At 46.1% G+C, this 16,299-nt stretch overlaps 1 protein-coding gene across 1 annotated transcript in view; it reads left to right on the top strand.

Moving 5' to 3' along the window:
• The window catches only part of xirp2b (xin actin binding repeat containing 2b), a 75,408-nt gene that overhangs the window by 19,995 nt on the left and 39,114 nt on the right, over nucleotides 1–16,299 (top strand). Inside the window, exon 2 of the mRNA XM_079821413.1 lies at nucleotides 14,094–14,218. Coding sequence (XP_079677539.1) covers nucleotides 14,162–14,218 — 57 coding nt within the window. The 5' untranslated portion in view covers nucleotides 14,094–14,161. The remainder of the gene's footprint in view (nucleotides 1–14,093; nucleotides 14,219–16,299) is intronic.

The following is a 16,299-nucleotide window of genomic DNA, read 5'->3' as shown; positions in this document are numbered from 1 at the left end:
AATAGAAATCCCAGCCCAGTTTCAGTTAAATTTAAGTTTGTCTAAATTAAAAGAAACAAGTTCATAAAACTCAAAATAATTAAACAATTCAGATTACTTAAAATGTGTCAGTTTTGAGGACTCAAAAGAAAAAGAAAGTTCTAAATACTCATTAATTTGAACTAATTTGTTTAATTTGAGTTGGCTCTACTTAAACCAATTCATTATTTTGAGCGTTAGGGTTTACAGTGCACTACAGCACTGCATAGCTGTGCTGTACGTCAGAAACATGTTCAATCACATGTGACAGGCTATTATACAACTCTTTGTCAGTTGAAATGTGAGTCCTTCAGAGGAATTGGGTAGTTGTACAGCCACATTAGTGCATTTTCTTAGCCTATACATCAAAATGAATGCGCTAACACAGAGGGTGGGATTAGATGCTCTGTTCTGATGCGTAAACCGTTCGAGATGCCAACAGCTCATTACCTTAATGAGGTTTTACAGCAGCCGCATTTTCATATTCGACATGTTTAGTTGGGTTAGTGATGGGCTGACGGTGTAATTGATCTCAGTGATGCTCCTGGATGGAATGAGACAGCCTTCGGTTATGAAAGTTTCCCCACCAACTCACAACGTCTCCCATTAAGGTCTCACCTCCGGCTATGTTTAGGCTTGTTAGAAATACAGCGTGACTTCATCCTATAACAACTCTGAGGTGTCTGGCCTATGAGATAGTTTGATGGATAGTCTGTTGTCTTAGCAAAAATTGCGATCTGTGTAGCTATGAAAGCAGTTAAATGCAGGACCATCCATTTGACCTTTGCAAACATAACCTCTGGTCACATGTGATATTAGGCACGTACTGTATCTGCTCTGCATCCAGGAATATGAACTCCTTGTAAGGTGCTTTGCGGAATACTGAATAGGATTTCTGATTATTCAATTTAGCCCGGCTGTCGAATGCAGAATGTTGTCATTTTATTGTCGAGTCATTAGTGAACTGTCATTTGTTGTGGATAAAGCAATTCATCTCCTTTTTTTAATGAGCAACACAATTAAAGTCTTAATGAAGCCACTGTATGACTCCCAGATTGCTGTAATCAGTCTTTATTGAAGTTTTTAGAATCACGTCCCATCCCAAAAAAAACTGGTGCATTAATCTAAGGGTTGTTTTTACAAAGTGAGGACCCATAAATCTGTGGGTAAAACGTCAAAAAGTAATACAGCTCTGGAGATTTATATATTCATCAAGGATTAAATCACAGAACATTCTTGTGACTCCGTTTCAATATGCCCTGCAGTTAATCTTGCTTTTATGAACTAATGACCTGGTATAAATTGGTAGTGTTTGCCAGGTCAAGCATTGCTTTTAGTATTGTTGAAATTTACAATTTTGAACAAACACCTAACACTAAGTATTGAACTTGTGGATGTAACTCATCCTTCACACTTTGTGCTGCAGACATGAATGATTTCTCAAATTAGCCTGAGAGGTGTGCTGTTTCTGTGCCAGCTTTTGACCTGGGCCAATAAGCAGAAAAACAGAACACAACTCTTTAGGCTGAGTTTACATTGCAAGTCGTCATGCACAGATCGGATCTTTTGAACATACATTGCCCCCCCTGTTTACATTCAATTTACGGACACAACTGGTATGCGATATCTGTGTTTACATTACGCCCCGCCCAAAATGATTCTGTTGGATTTATTATGTGACATGGTTAACCCTTGGGTTTTTAATTGCCATGCAAAAATGATATGATTCACGTCGGGTGGCCATGATTAGGGTAAGGTTATTCTCCTTACCATAGATGACAAAATCTCACCTCAGAACTTTTGATGAACTTTTGACTCTATTTAAAAATATTTAAAACTAAAAATATCAACATTTGTGAGATCCAAACTGTTTTGAGGTTAATTGATCTAATTTTGTGTCCAAAAGAAAACAGTGATCTATTAAATTGTGTCTTTATTAAGGAGGGATATGTGGACACTGTAAAGGTATAGTTTTTATTTTCAAGTAAAAAGATAAAATTAGACCCTTGGTATAGTATACAGAAGATAAAAAGCTTAAAAAAATAATTGCACATTAAATAGCAATCGCAATATTGGTTAAAAAAAAAAAATTCGCAATTTGATTATTTTCCAAAACCGTTCAGCCTTAAAGCTACACTGTGTAACTTTTTTAGTTTATTCTTAGCTAAAAACACTTAGTTCTTTCAAAAATATATGTGCTCATTAATGTATATTTACTTCTTTCAAGTAATAAAGTATTCTTGTAAGTTTATAATATGCCATTGAAAATACATATGGGTGAGGGGTTCGAATGCGGGTCGCCATGTTGCCCCTCCATCTTGAAAATACATTAGCCAAAGAGGGACATACCCGTGAATTCAAGCTTCGCCTTTCGTCGGACGTACCGACGAATTGGGATCACTTCAGGGAGCCCCTATCAGCTTCGAGATATAGAGAACAGGCCAATGGGCCATTGGCGTGCGAGATTTGCATCTCGCGCTCCGCCCCGCGCCGCGGGTATAAACAGGAAGCGAGAGCGAATGCACGCTGTCATTCACTTCGGAGCCGAACGGCGTTGATGAAGCAAGACTGCTTTTCTAAAAGAGAGCCTATCTGCAAGAGAGATGCTCCAGAGAACGAAAAGGACGCTCTGTGTTGGCGAAAAGGCACAATCAGCGCGACCGCATGTTCACCGCTGCATCAGCATAAAAAACTGCTGTTCTCACAGCAACTGTCGGTTTGGTGAGGGCGTTTGTTTCAGTGAGTGCGCCACAGGACTGCACTTACCACCTGTGTGTTGCCGCGGTCTTCCCCTGGGTGCTTCAGCACTGTTTAAAGAGCGTTTCCTCACAAAAGAGCAACACGGGTGTGACACTGCGTCTTTTTCAAGACGTCATTCCACTCGTGCGTTTCTGGATGCGGTTGTTTCCTGTCCTGACGGCCACGATCCCTCTCGCATAAACATGTTGAGACTGTGTCGTGGGTGATCCATGTTCTCTCAGGGGAACGGGATCACGTCGACGCGCTGGTCATCTCACCTTCCGCGTGAGGGTTTGAGTGTTCAGCGCGCCGTGTGCCATCTGGCTGCCGGGTGACAGCGCGGGTTGCCACGGCAACTCTGCACGCGTCACTCGGCGCCTCCGATGCGCGGTTGAGACTATGATGCCTCAAACGGGGTTGAGTCCCTTCGCTTATACCCCGATCTAGTCTCTTTTCTGGTGCACCAGAGGGGGGACTATTTTGGCTGATAAGCCTGGGTGGCCTGAGGATTACAGTGAGGCTTCCCTGCCGCGTACATCTCTGTGGGCCCCTCACTCCTCTATCGCATCACAAGCATGTTGAGACTGTGTTCGTGGGTGGTCTATGCTCTCTCATGAGAGCATGGCCACGTCGGCGCGCTGTTCGTCTTGCCTTTTTCATAAGGGCTTGAGTGTTCAGCGCGCCGTGTGCCGTCTCACGGCCACGCCCACTGTCTCTCGTGTCTGCTGGTAGCTTACAGATAGAATTGCTGGTCCTTGAAAGGGGACCTAGCGTTTCATTTGGGGCTCTAGCAGAGGACAGATGTCAATCGCTGCATCGGAGAGAGGGCTGTTATGTGTTGAAAATGAAGATGATGCTGAGATTCCCACCGTAATAGTGGGCGCTCGTGCTGAATCAGATTCATACTTGACAGCCATGCTTTGCCGGATGGCTGAGGCATAGTGCAACGCGTTAATCGACTTGCCTGCCCCTTGCCTTTTCTCGGATGTGCATTGGAAGGCTTTGGCATTGTGGAACTATTGGTGCCAAAATATGGAACACCAATAGGGCCATAATCTGTATAAATTTCCTCTCTCTCACTACCCTCATCGGTGGGGTGGCAGTGCCACTGGCAGGCCACCTCCGCCCTGCTTAGTGCACGAGGGTAGTTCTGAGCCGAGGTTGAGCTGCGCACAGCGCTGGCCCTTGGCTAGACGATGTCCACCCTGGTCCAGAAACACCACTGACCCGGATTTGGTCTGAAACTGTTCTTCCCCGGAGGAGGGCCGGGTGGAAAACCATTAGTAATACTGTTCCGCCACTGATGTTAAAAACAGCCAGTGGTACCCAAATAAAAAAAGAGCAGTTCCAATACCTCTGGGTCTCGGGAGTTCAGGAATGGCAGCGTGTGACGCTACAAAGCCTCGCCGCTTTCATTCCCCTCCCCACAGGATGGCAAGAATGGCAGTGTGTGACGCTACAAAGCCTCGCTTCTCTCATTCCCCTCTTCTCAGCGGTGCGTGGACAACAGTGCGCGACGCTATGCCTCGCCACTCTTGTTCCCCGCTGAGGAAGGAGGTGAGGCAGACCGTGCGCAACGCCACAAAGCCTTGCCACGCTCAGCCCCTCCTTCATTTGGGAGCGTGCTTGGCGGTGGTCGACGCTCCCATGCCTCGCCACCCTCAGACGCCTCTCCCTTCGCCAGCAGGGGCCGCCGGCTGTGGGAACGCACTCAAGCGGCGTCCCCACACTCGCACGCCCCCTCCGCGGACGCAGGTAAGTGTTGCACAGCACACTCAGATCCCACTTCGGGCCGCTCCATGCCGTCCGAGTCGGATCCCTGCATTCCGCGTCGCTGCCCCGCTGCGGGTACGTCTGTGGTTAATCCCCTTGCTCGGTGTCTGGAAGCCTGGCTAGAGCTTCCCAGCCCGTCTCGGGGCCGTACCATCAGACTCGGCTATGCGATTCAGTTCGCCAGGCGTCCCCCTAAGTTTGGGGGCGTTCACTTCCCAGTAGCGAAGGAGAACGTCCCCGTGCTCCGGGCGGAGATCGCAGTCCTACTGGCGAAGGACGCAATGGAGCCGGTCCCTACAGCCCGTACTTCATTGTACCCAAGAAAGGCGGCGGGTTATGGCCGGTCTTGGACCTGCGATTCCTGAACCGGTCCCTTCACAGGCTGCCGTTCAGAATGCTAACGCAGAAGCGCATCTTCAGGTGCGTCCGTCCCCAAGATTGGTTTGCAGCGATCGACCTGAAGGACGCGTACTTTCATTCTCGTTTCCCCTCGACCGGCCCTTTCTGTGCTTCGCGTTCGAGGGACGGGCATGTCAGTACCGCGTCTTGCCCTTCGGCCTGTCCCTGTCGCCCCGCGTCTTTACGAAGGTTGCGGAGGTGGCCATTGCTCCCATGAGAGAGCATGGTGTTCGCATTCTCAACTACCTCGACGACTGGCTGAGCCTTGCCCAGTCGTGAGAGCAGTTGTGCGAACACAGGGACAAGGTGCTCAGTCACCTCAGCCAGTTGGGACTTCGGGTCAACTGGGAGAAGAGCAAACTCTGTCCCACACAGAGGATCTCTTTTCTCGGTATGGAGATAGACTCGGTCGCCATGACAGCGCGCCTCACCGAGGAGCGCGTCCAGTCAGTGTTGAACTGCTTGAATTCGTTCAAAGGCAGGACAGCGGTACCACTGAAACATTTTCAGAGGCTCCTGGGGCATATGGCATCCGCAGCCGCAGTAACGCCGCTGGGATTGCTTCATATGAGACCGCTTCAACGCTGGCTACACGACCGAGTCCTGAGATGGGCGTGGCGCAGCGGTCCCTCCGATTCCAAGTGACTCCGAGGTGCCGCCAACCTTCAGCCCGTGGTCGGACCCTTCGTTTCTACGGGCGGGAATTCCCCTAGAACAAGTGTCCAGGCATTCTGTTGTCTCCACGGATGCCTCATCCACCGGCTGGGGTGCCACGTACAACGGGCTTGCAGTTTCGGGTCTGTGGACGGGGCCTCAACTGCAATGGCATATCAATTGCCTCGAGTTGTTAGCAGTTCATCTTGCACTCAGCCGCTTCAAAGTTCCGCTCAGAGGCAAGCACGTTCTGGTCCGTACGGACAACACTGCGACCATTGCGTACGTCAAAAAACAGGGTGGTCTACGCTCCCGTCGCATGTCACAACTCGCCCGCCATCTCCCCTTATGGAGTCAGAAGCATCTGAGGTCGCTTCGTGCCATTCACATTCCGGGCCTGCTCAATCGTGCAGCCGACGAGCTGTCACGTCAGCCAGTGCTTCTGGGAGAATGCCGACTCCATCCCCAGGCGGTCCAGCTAATCTGGAGTCGTTTCGGGGTCGCACAGGTAGACCTGTTTGCCTTCCCAGAGACGACCCACTGTCAGTGGTTTTATTCCTTGAACGAGGGAACCCTCGGGTCGGATGCCCTGGCCCACAGCTGGCCCCGGGAAGAACGCAAGTATGCGTTTCCCCCAGTGAGCCTTCTTGCGCAGACACTGTGCAAAGTCAGGGAGGACGAGGAGCAAGTCCTGTTGGTTGCTCTATATTGGCCCAACCGGACTTGGTTCCCGGAACTACTGCTCCTTGCGACAGCACCTCCCTGGCCCATTCCTCTGAGGAAGGATGTCCTGACTCAGAGACGGGGCACCCTATGGCACCCGCGTCCAGACCTCTGGAAACTCCATGTCTGGTCCCTGGACGGGACGCGGAGGTTCTAGGTGACCTACCGCAAGCGGTAGTTGACACCATCACTTCCGCTAGAGCCCCCTCTACGAGGCGCCTCTATGCGTTGAAGTGGAACCTGTTCGTCAATTGGTGCTCTTCTCGCAGAGAAGACCCCCGAAGATGTTCGATCGGATCTGTGCTTGCCTTTCTACAAGATGGGTTGGAGCGAAGGCTGTCTCCCTCCACCCTCAAAGTCTATGTTGCCGCTATCGCCGCTAATCATGAGCTAGTAGATGGAAAATCTCTAGGTAAGCACGATCTGGTCGACAGGTTCCTTAGGGGGGCGAGGAGGTTAAATCCGCCTCGTCCTCCCTCCATACCCTCTTGGGACTTAACTCTGGTGCTAACTGCACTACAGAGAGAACCCTTTGAGCCTCTGCAGTCAGCTGAGTTGAAAATTCTGTCGTTAAAGACAATACTCCTGACTGCGTTGGCCTCCATCAAGAGGTTAGGGGACCTGCAGGCATTTTCGGTCGACGAATCGTGCCTGGAATTCGGGCCCGGTAACTCTCATGTGATCATGAGACCCTGGCCTGGATATGTGCCCAAGGTTCCCACTACTCCCTTCCGGAACCAAGTGGTGAGCCTGCAAGTGCTGCCTTCGGAGGAGGCAGACCCAGCCCTAGCTTTTCTCTGTCCCGTCCGTGCTCTCCGGACATACGTGGACAGAACGCAAAGCTTCAGGACCTCAGAGCAGCTCTTCGTCTGTTACGGAGGACAGCAGAAGGGAAAGGCTGTCTCCAAGCAGAGGATGGCCCACTGGATAGTGGATGCCATCGTCTTGGCTTATGAGTCCCAAGACGTGCCCTGCCCGCTTGGGTTAAGAGCCCACTCCACTAGGGGTGTTGCTTCTTCCTGGGCGCTGGCTCGTGGCGCCTCGCTGACAGATATTTGTAGAGCTGCGGGCTGGGCGACACCTAACAGGTTCGCTAGATTCTATAGCCTCCGTGTAGAGCCGGTATCTTCCTGTGTGCTCACTTCCCATAGTCAGTAACACCGGAATGCCTGTTCTAGTGTCGGCTTGCTGCGCCATTCCCTCCCCTATGGTAGACGGATGCGTGCGCTTATTCTGCTCCAGTCGAGTTCCCCGGATCGGCGAACCCTGTTGAGTCCTCCGCAACCCACGGCAGTCGGACGTGGCGGAGCGTTCGACGCCAGGTCTAACACTCGTATGCATTGGTGGAACTTGTGTTAGGCTGGGTTCCATATGTAGTGACCCCCACGGCGGTCCCATATGTGTATTCTTCCACGGTACGGCTCCCTACGGCGAGCCCGTGTCTTTCCCTCGGCAGAGTCTCCTCTGCCGTCCCAGGTACGTGTTGTCCCCCTCCACTAATTGGCCGGGGCCACCCCTGGGACTTCCGTATGTTGTGCTGCCCACGGCCAGCCCATACATGTATTCTCCACATGGTAACTCCCTCTGGGCATGATGTGGCTTCCGCAGCGGCCTTCACAGGCACGCTTTCCCAGCGTTATCCAATACAGTCAGCTGAATGGGCTTTTGCGGAACAGCAGCTTGGACTCTCCCTGCGTGAATTCCCCGCCCGCATCAGATCGGGGTCTGAGGGGCTCATCGCTGGGCGCTGGAAGTGGTAGTAACTATGGCGTTTTCCATAAGGGATCCCAATTCGTCGGTACGTCCAACGTACGTCGAACGTGACCGACTGAATGGGAACGTCTCGGTTACGTATGGTAACCCACGTTCCCTGAAGGAGGGAACGGAGACGTACGTCCCGTCGCCACAGTTGCTGTACCATCACTGCAGGTTGAGCCACTATGTTCGGCTCCTCAGTGAAAAACAGCGTGCATTCGCTCTCGCTTCCTGTTTATACCCGCGGCGCGGGGCGGAGCGCGAGATGCAAATCTCGCACGCCAATGGCCCATTGGCCTGTTCTCTATATCTCGAAGCTGATAGGGGCTCCCTGAAGTGATCCCAATTCGTCGGTACGTTCGACGTACGTCTCCGTTCCCTCCTTCAGGGAACGTGGGTTACCATACGTAACCGAGACGTTTATTTTCTTACTTTTCGGACACACTGCGAGCTGGCGCTTGAAACAGACAGCGGTTTAAAGGATGTGGAAATGAATGGGTCTTTTCATCGCTGAAGTGAATGACGATACGATTGCAAATGGACAAACAAGTGAACATGACACACGAGCATATTCAAGCAAAAGCCAGCATGTATTAGCTCTCTGAAACAAAACAAAATCAATGTTACTCGCCTATCGAGAGGAAATAAAGCAACCTCTGCATCCAATTGCAGGCCTTCCCGCTCCTTGAGTTCACTCCAGCGCTAGAAAGCTGATACTTCTTGCCTGATCATAAGCCTTCTTTTGTTCCACTGACATTTTCCACATTTGTTTTTTATCTGCCCTTTCTCTCTTTCTGTCGTCGATCGGCTAATGTCCGTCCTGAATTTTGAATAATGACGTGCACTGAGCGTGCTCTTCTCACCATCATTAGTAGACACGCCCCTTACTGCTGATTGGCTACAAGTTTGTTTTTGTCCTCGGCCAAGACAGTTTTATAAAGCATTTTTGAAATAACGCTTAGCCCACCTTTAATATAAGCCCACTGCATTCCAAACGACATAAATTATGCCTCCGTAGAGCATTTGTAAGGAAAACACCAGCGGGCGAAACCTTTCCGAACTTTATGAAAGATTATTTTACGGAAAGTTCAACTGGTGTGTGTGAGGAATTGGAAGAAATCAGAATACGGGTCTTTCTAAAGCACACGCAGCATCATCGCACATCTGCGATTAAAAACTAAGCTCAGAATTGATTCTGAGAATCTCAGAGAATTCGGAAAATTCGGAGGAATCCAGAATCGTTGGAGAGAGAATCACAATGCATACATTTTTTTCTCCCAGCCCTGTTATTTTTTATTTCCATGAATGAGATGTACATTTCAGACATCTTTGCTTTCTTTAAAACCTACTGGTTTGTTGAGTGACATCATTCAATTTGCTTTTACATCTTCAATTAAAATATGGGCAATTAAATATTTTAGAGTGCCTTTGGGAGAGGGCACTCCTCCCCCCATTCCATCATGAAACTTAATTTCCCATAAACCTTTGTCTGTACTCATTGTCATGTGATTACATCCACCTGTGTGACTTTATCTTAATAACCCTCTCGAGTCGGCGGTCTCGCTTTTTTTTCTTATCAGTGCCAAAGAGATTTAAATAAGTGTTTTTATCATTCAGGGAAGTGTTATACATCATTATAATCTGTTAAGTTTCTAATTTTTTTTTTGTGAACAGTCACAATAAAAACTAAATGTTTTGCTTTTTGCAAAATAAAGAAAACAAACATGATGCGCAATCTACAGCCTCTCTGTCAAAGACGTTCATTCAGATAGTCTTCAGAAAAGGAACTCTAGCTTAGTGAATACTTATCGCACAAACATGAGACATATGTCTAAAGAAACATTGAAAGGTCAGGTTTTAAACAATGTAAACCAAATCAAAAACAAATATTCTGTGTTTATGTAATCTGTTTGAAAAGAGATAGATGTCAGTTACTCGCGAGGCACTTCATTATCCGTTAATGCGACCACACCCACGGAGCGAGCGTTCTATTGAGAATCAAATACTGACGATCCACGCGACAACGCCAACACATCAACTCATACAAACATCTAGTGAAACGCTGTAATGTTCCTTGGGGTTAATGTCTGTGTATATAAACCCTGTGTTTTCTTGCACTCTTTGTGAAGTCTTGTATGTGTTACATTGCATTTCTGAGCATTATTTCTGTTTTTGCTCTTCTGCTGGTCTCCCTGGGTTTCCCTGTTTGCCTCTGTCCTGGGCTCTGTTACTATCTGGATTGCCCTGTGGTTTTGACCCTCTGCCTGTTACATGGATTACAATTGTGGATTACCCTCAATAAAGCTGCGTTTGGATCTCCAACCCAAGTCTCAGAGCAGTTCGTAATATACTGTAAATATCCATATGCCTATATAAATCACAATATTTTTACCTCAGAGGAGTCACTCTTACTGGAATTCTGCTTTGTCTGTAATCGGTTATTCAATTATTCAACTAAATTGTCAAAATTAAATTTTATAGAATAGTTGATTTAGTAATTTACATTAATGACACTTTAAAAAAAATATATATATATAAAATAAAATAAAAATACATTCTGTGCAAATTACCCCAAGATGGCCTCTTTGAATAATTGTACACTATTCTATAACAACTAAATTAGCAATGTTTCTATTTATTTCCTATAATAACACATTATCCATCATCATCCTCCACATACTAAACTTGTATCTAAATGTTAATACAATTTAAAAGTAAATGGACGTTGTTGTAAAGAGGGCATGTTCTCTCATGTTACTTGCCAGCATGGATAAGTTAAAAGCTTTGGCTAAAAGGCAAAATTCGACTAAATGGATATAGACAAAAAAAAAAAAAATTTGCTGTCATTTTTGTTTGTTATTTTATTTACGGTTTGTTTTCTGAATTCTGAAGTTAAATAGTGTGGAAAGATTTCATTTATTTTAATGAATTCAAATGAATTAATGAGCGAGAGAGAGAGAAAGAGAGAGACTGTGAGCGTGACTTACAGTGTGCGTATGTGTGTAACTGTGCTTGTTAGTTCATTTACAGAAACAGTGAAGTTATCACCTCATTGCTGAGAAATATAAAGTAGCTTTCAGTAGCTGTTTTGTTTATAAATAGAAGTCAGAAAACCAGTTTATACGCTGTTGAATGTTTCTGTGTGTGCAATTTCTTAACTATAAAGTTCCAACCTTAGTATAAAAATCTGTGAGTTTGAGTGCTTCATAATATGACATTAAAAAGCTATCTTTGTGGGCAAATATGTCGCCTTGTGGCTTTAAAGGGGAATCAGATATACGCGTTTAGACATAGTAGATGTCCTGATATCGGATATGTATCTGATTTAAACCACATTTGTGGCACAAGTGACTCGGATGCAAAAAAAAAAAACGTGTACAACAAATTCTGAACTGTGTTAGATGTGAGTTACACTGTGCCAGTGTAAACACAGTGTAAACACGGTCCAGCCAGTGTAAGCACCCAGGGCACATTAAGGTGGTGATTTAAAAAATATTACTGCACTGGCAAGCGCCACTCTTTTTTTCTTGAAGTTCCCATGAAATCAAAGTGGAAGTTTTTTGGCTTTTAGTATGAATATGTTAGCCTTACTGTTGTCTATAAGCTAGTGAGCTCCAAAACAATGACAAAAATCGCATTTAGAAGATATGAGCATTCAAAACTTACAGTCTCTCACTTCCACCAATAAGGATCAATGATTTTGATGACATCACTCTGCACTTCAGCTTCTCATCAGATTTTCTGTCCAATCAAATGTTCTCTAGAATCTAAAGCCCCGTCCCTACATTATAAACAGGCGCTGAAGCTGCGGCTGAAATCACTTAGAAATACATGGTGACTGGCACATAGTGCACTATATAGGGGATAGGGAACGATTCAGACAGTGAAAATACACTGGGGCGAATGAAGTCACGTAAGTGTCACGTGAATCCCCGCTGCTCCGGTCCAGAGACACGATAGCACAGAGTGGATCATGTGATTTAGTCGGTCCAGAGACACGATAGCACAGAGCGGATCATGTGATCGAGTCGTCCAGAGACACGATAGCACAGAGCAGATCATGTGATTTAGTCGGTCCAGAGACACGATAGCACAGAGCGGATCATGTGATCGAGTCGTCCAGAGACACGATAGCACAGAGCAGATCATGTGATTTAGTCGGTCCAGAGACACGATAGCACGGAGCGGATCATGTGATCGAGTCGTCCAGAGACACGATAGCACGGAGCGGATCATGTGATCGAGTCGTCCAGAGACACGATAGCACAGAGCGGATCATGTGATCGAGTCGGTCCAGAGACACGATAGCACGGAGCGGATCATGTGATCGAGTCGTCCAGAGACACGATAGCACGGAGCGGATCATGTGATCGAGTCGTCCAGAGACACGATAGCACGGAGCGGATCATGTGATCGAGTCGTCCAGAGACACGATAGCACGGAGCGGATCATGTGATCGAGTCGTCCAGAGACACGATAGCACAGAGCGGATCATGTGATTTAGTCGGTCCAGAGACACGATAGCACAGAGCGGATCATGTGATCGAGTCGTCCAGAGACACGATAGCACAGAGCGGATCATGTGATCGAGTCGTCCAGAGACACGATAGCACAGAGCGGATCATGTGATCGAGTCGGTCCAGAGACACGACAGCACAGAGCGGATCATGTGATCGAGTCGTCCAGAGACACGATAGCACAGAGCGGATCATGTGATCGAGTCGGTCCAGAGACACGATAGCACAGAGCGGATCATGTGATCGAGTCGGTCCAGAGACACGACAGCACAGAGCGGATCATGTGATTTAGTCGGTCCAGAGACACGATAGCACAGAGCGGATCATGTGATTTAGTCGGTCCAGAGACACGATAGCACAGAGCGGATCATGTGATCGAGTCGTCCAGAGACACGATAGCACAGAGCAGATCATGTGATCGAGTCGGTCCAGAGACACAATAGCACGGAGCGGATCATGTGATCGAGTCGGTCCAGAGACACGATAGCACAGAGCAGATCATGTGATCGAGTCGGTCCAGAGACACGATAGCACAGAGCGGATCATGTGATCGAGTCGGTCCAGAGACACGATAGCACAGAGCGGATCATGTGATTTAGTCGGTCCAGAGACACGATAGCACAGAGCGGATCATGTGATCGAGTCGGTCCAGAGACACGACAGCACAGAGCAGATCATGTGATCGAGTCGGTCCAGAGTCACGATAGCACAGAGCGGATCATGTGATCGAGTCGGTCCAGAGTCACGATAGCACAGAGAGGATCATGTGATCGAGTCGGTCCAGAGACACGATAGCACAGAGCAGATCATGTGATCGAGTCGGTCCAGAGACACGATAGCACAGAGCGGATCATGTGATCGAGTCGGTCCAGAGACACGATAGCACAGAGCAGATCATGTGATCGAGTCGGTCCAGAGACACGATAGCACAGAGCGGATCATGTGATTTAGTCGGTCCAGAGACACGATAGAACAGAGCGGATCATGTGATTTAGTCGGTCCAGAGACACGATAGCACAGAGCGGATCATGTGATCGAGTCGTCCAGAGACACGATAGAACAGAGCGGATCATGTGATCGAGTCGGTCCAGAGACACGACAGCACAGAGCGGATCATGTGATCGAGTCGGTCCAGAGACACGACAGCACAGAGCGGATCATGTGATCGAGTCGGTCCAGAGACACGATAGCACAGAGCAGATCATGTGATCGAATCAGCGCAGAGCATAAAACGTATTGGACCCGTTTGAATTCTGCACAGAAAGCTGTATTTTAAAGTGATATGGAGGAGATCAGGAGGAGAAACGGTTAGAGATTAGGAGGAAACTGCGGCTTTACTGAGCTCAACGGCTCTGGACGAGCTGTGATATAAACTAAACTCTATTTACTCAACTGTTTCAGTGGAAATAAGTCAACACATTGAATAATGCTGTGCATTTCAAGGCACTTCAGTGGGCCTTTAAGACCATATACAAATCTAATTTATTTATTTTGTCTGTTGATGTATTTACACAGTTGCAGCACCCAGGGCAGGTGAGCTTGACGAGAGCGCTCACTCCGAAGCCGTCCCGCTGAAGAATCGCATGGCTGTGTACCAGGCGGCTGTTTCCAAACAGGACAAAACAGGCTTCTCAAGCACGGTATGCTTCACACACACAGGAGACATATTTAAGATGTAAATACCAGATGTAAACAGCGATCGGTCTCAGGTGACCCCTTGTGAACGAATCGCTCAAGACGGATGTTAATACCAGGTGTAAACGGGGCTTAAGTGATCCTGCTCCTTCACTTTCAGCCATCAGTCATATTTAGACAAGCCTTAAGATCTTCTGTTGGAAAGACTCATGCTATTTACTCAGCAGTTCCCATCCAGCTGTCTGAGTGCCATCAGATTGATCAGCCAATATAATTTCAATGAGGCAAATGAGGCACTTGTGCGGCACGCAAACTTGTTATGTCAGCGTCTCATTAGAGCAAACGATCAAAGCTGATAAATTCTGACTGTTCTGCGTTTAAACACTGTGTGAGGACCGAACACGCTCGGTGTCAAATTCATGTATAATTCCAAACTCATTGATTTATACAGTAATTGCTGCCTTGATACATCAAATCACAATAGAAACCAGCGTGTGTTTGATTTGCATTGCTTGTCGCGGTAATAGAGACAGAAGCATTGACAGACAAGAGCGAGACCAAACGAATTAGAAAAGCAATGGACTTTAGAAGACTCCAGTAGTGCATTATGCAGAAACCTCAGGTCTCCAAGGATTTGTCAGTTCTGGTAAAAATCTCCTAAAAAAGAAACTTAGTGACATCAGTAATGGCCTTGACGCACAAGATGCCCTAGCTGAGATCAAACATGAGGAGAACACAATCATATTTATTATGCTGGGGGGAAAATCATTTTCTTCAGTATGTGTGTCTTGATTTCCAGTAAAACACCTAAACATTGGTAAAGCAAGATACTGTACACTCAATTGAGCAAGGACATATTCAATTGATCAAATGTTCCAGTAAAGGCATTTATAATGTTACAAAAGATTTGGGTTTCATTTAAATGCTGTTCTTTTAAGCAATTCTATTAATCAAATAATCCTAAAAAATGCATCATAGTTACAAATATGAAGCTGTTTTCAACATTGTTAATATTCATAAATGTTTCTTGAGCAGAAAATCAGCATATTAGAATGATTTCTGAAGGATCATGTGACACTGAAGACTGGAAAATTCAGCTTTGATCATAGGAATAAATTACATTTTAAAATATATTAACATAGATAACAGTTATTTTATATTGTAATAATATTTCATAATATTTCAAGTTTTACTGATTTTTTTGAACAAATAAATGCAGCCTTGATGAGCAGAAGAGACTTCCTTTAATAACAACCCCAAACTTCTGCAAATCTGAATTATATTTGTAATTAATTTGTTTTTATTGCTTAAGCTTGAAAAAACAACAACTATTTGCCAAGCTGTTTAGTTTGTGTCATGTCATTCTTTCATTTTAGCTTAATTCGCTCTAAAAAATTATGAAAATAACATCTTGGTTAATTTTTATTGAAATTAACTTGAAACTGTCCTTGTGAAAATCAGATCTTCTGAAATAACAGCATTTGAATGAGTATAGTGAATTAAAAGCTAATAGATGCTACTGTGTGAATTATTTTTTAGAATAAATAAAGCAATAATTCACCCAAAAATGAAAATTCTGTCATCATTTACTTACCCTCAAGTTGTTACAAACCTGCATGAAGTGTTTTCTACTGCTGAACATAAAGCAAGATATTTTGAAGAATGTCTGTAGTCAAACAGTTTCTGGTCCCCATTGTCTTCCATAGTATTTGTAAAGGTACAAATGCTGTCACTGGGACGGTACCTTTTCAAAACGTACACTTTTATTCCTTTTAGATACACATATGTACGCTGTAGGTACTAATACCTTTAATATACCAATATGCACCCTTTAGGTACAAAAGTGTATCTTTTGGAAAGGTACTGCCCTAGTGACAGCTTATGTACCTTTTTTTCTGAGAGTGTAATATGGAAGTCAATGGGTACCAGTAACTTTTGACTACAGACATTCTTCAAAATATCTTCCTTTATGTTCAGCAGAAAGAACTCGATGCAGGTTTGGAAGAACTTGATTCTCGGGTGCACTATCCCTTTAATTTCCCTTTTTTTACTGTTTGGGATATTATTATGCTGTACACTCTTAAAA

Source organism: Gobio gobio (assembly GCF_949357685.1).
Source record: "Gobio gobio genome assembly, chromosome: 7".
NCBI classification, from domain to species: Eukaryota; Metazoa; Chordata; class Actinopteri; order Cypriniformes; family Gobionidae; genus Gobio; species Gobio gobio.
The sequence above is the reverse complement of the archived record's forward strand: the minus strand, read 5'-3'. Positions and strand labels throughout refer to the sequence as shown.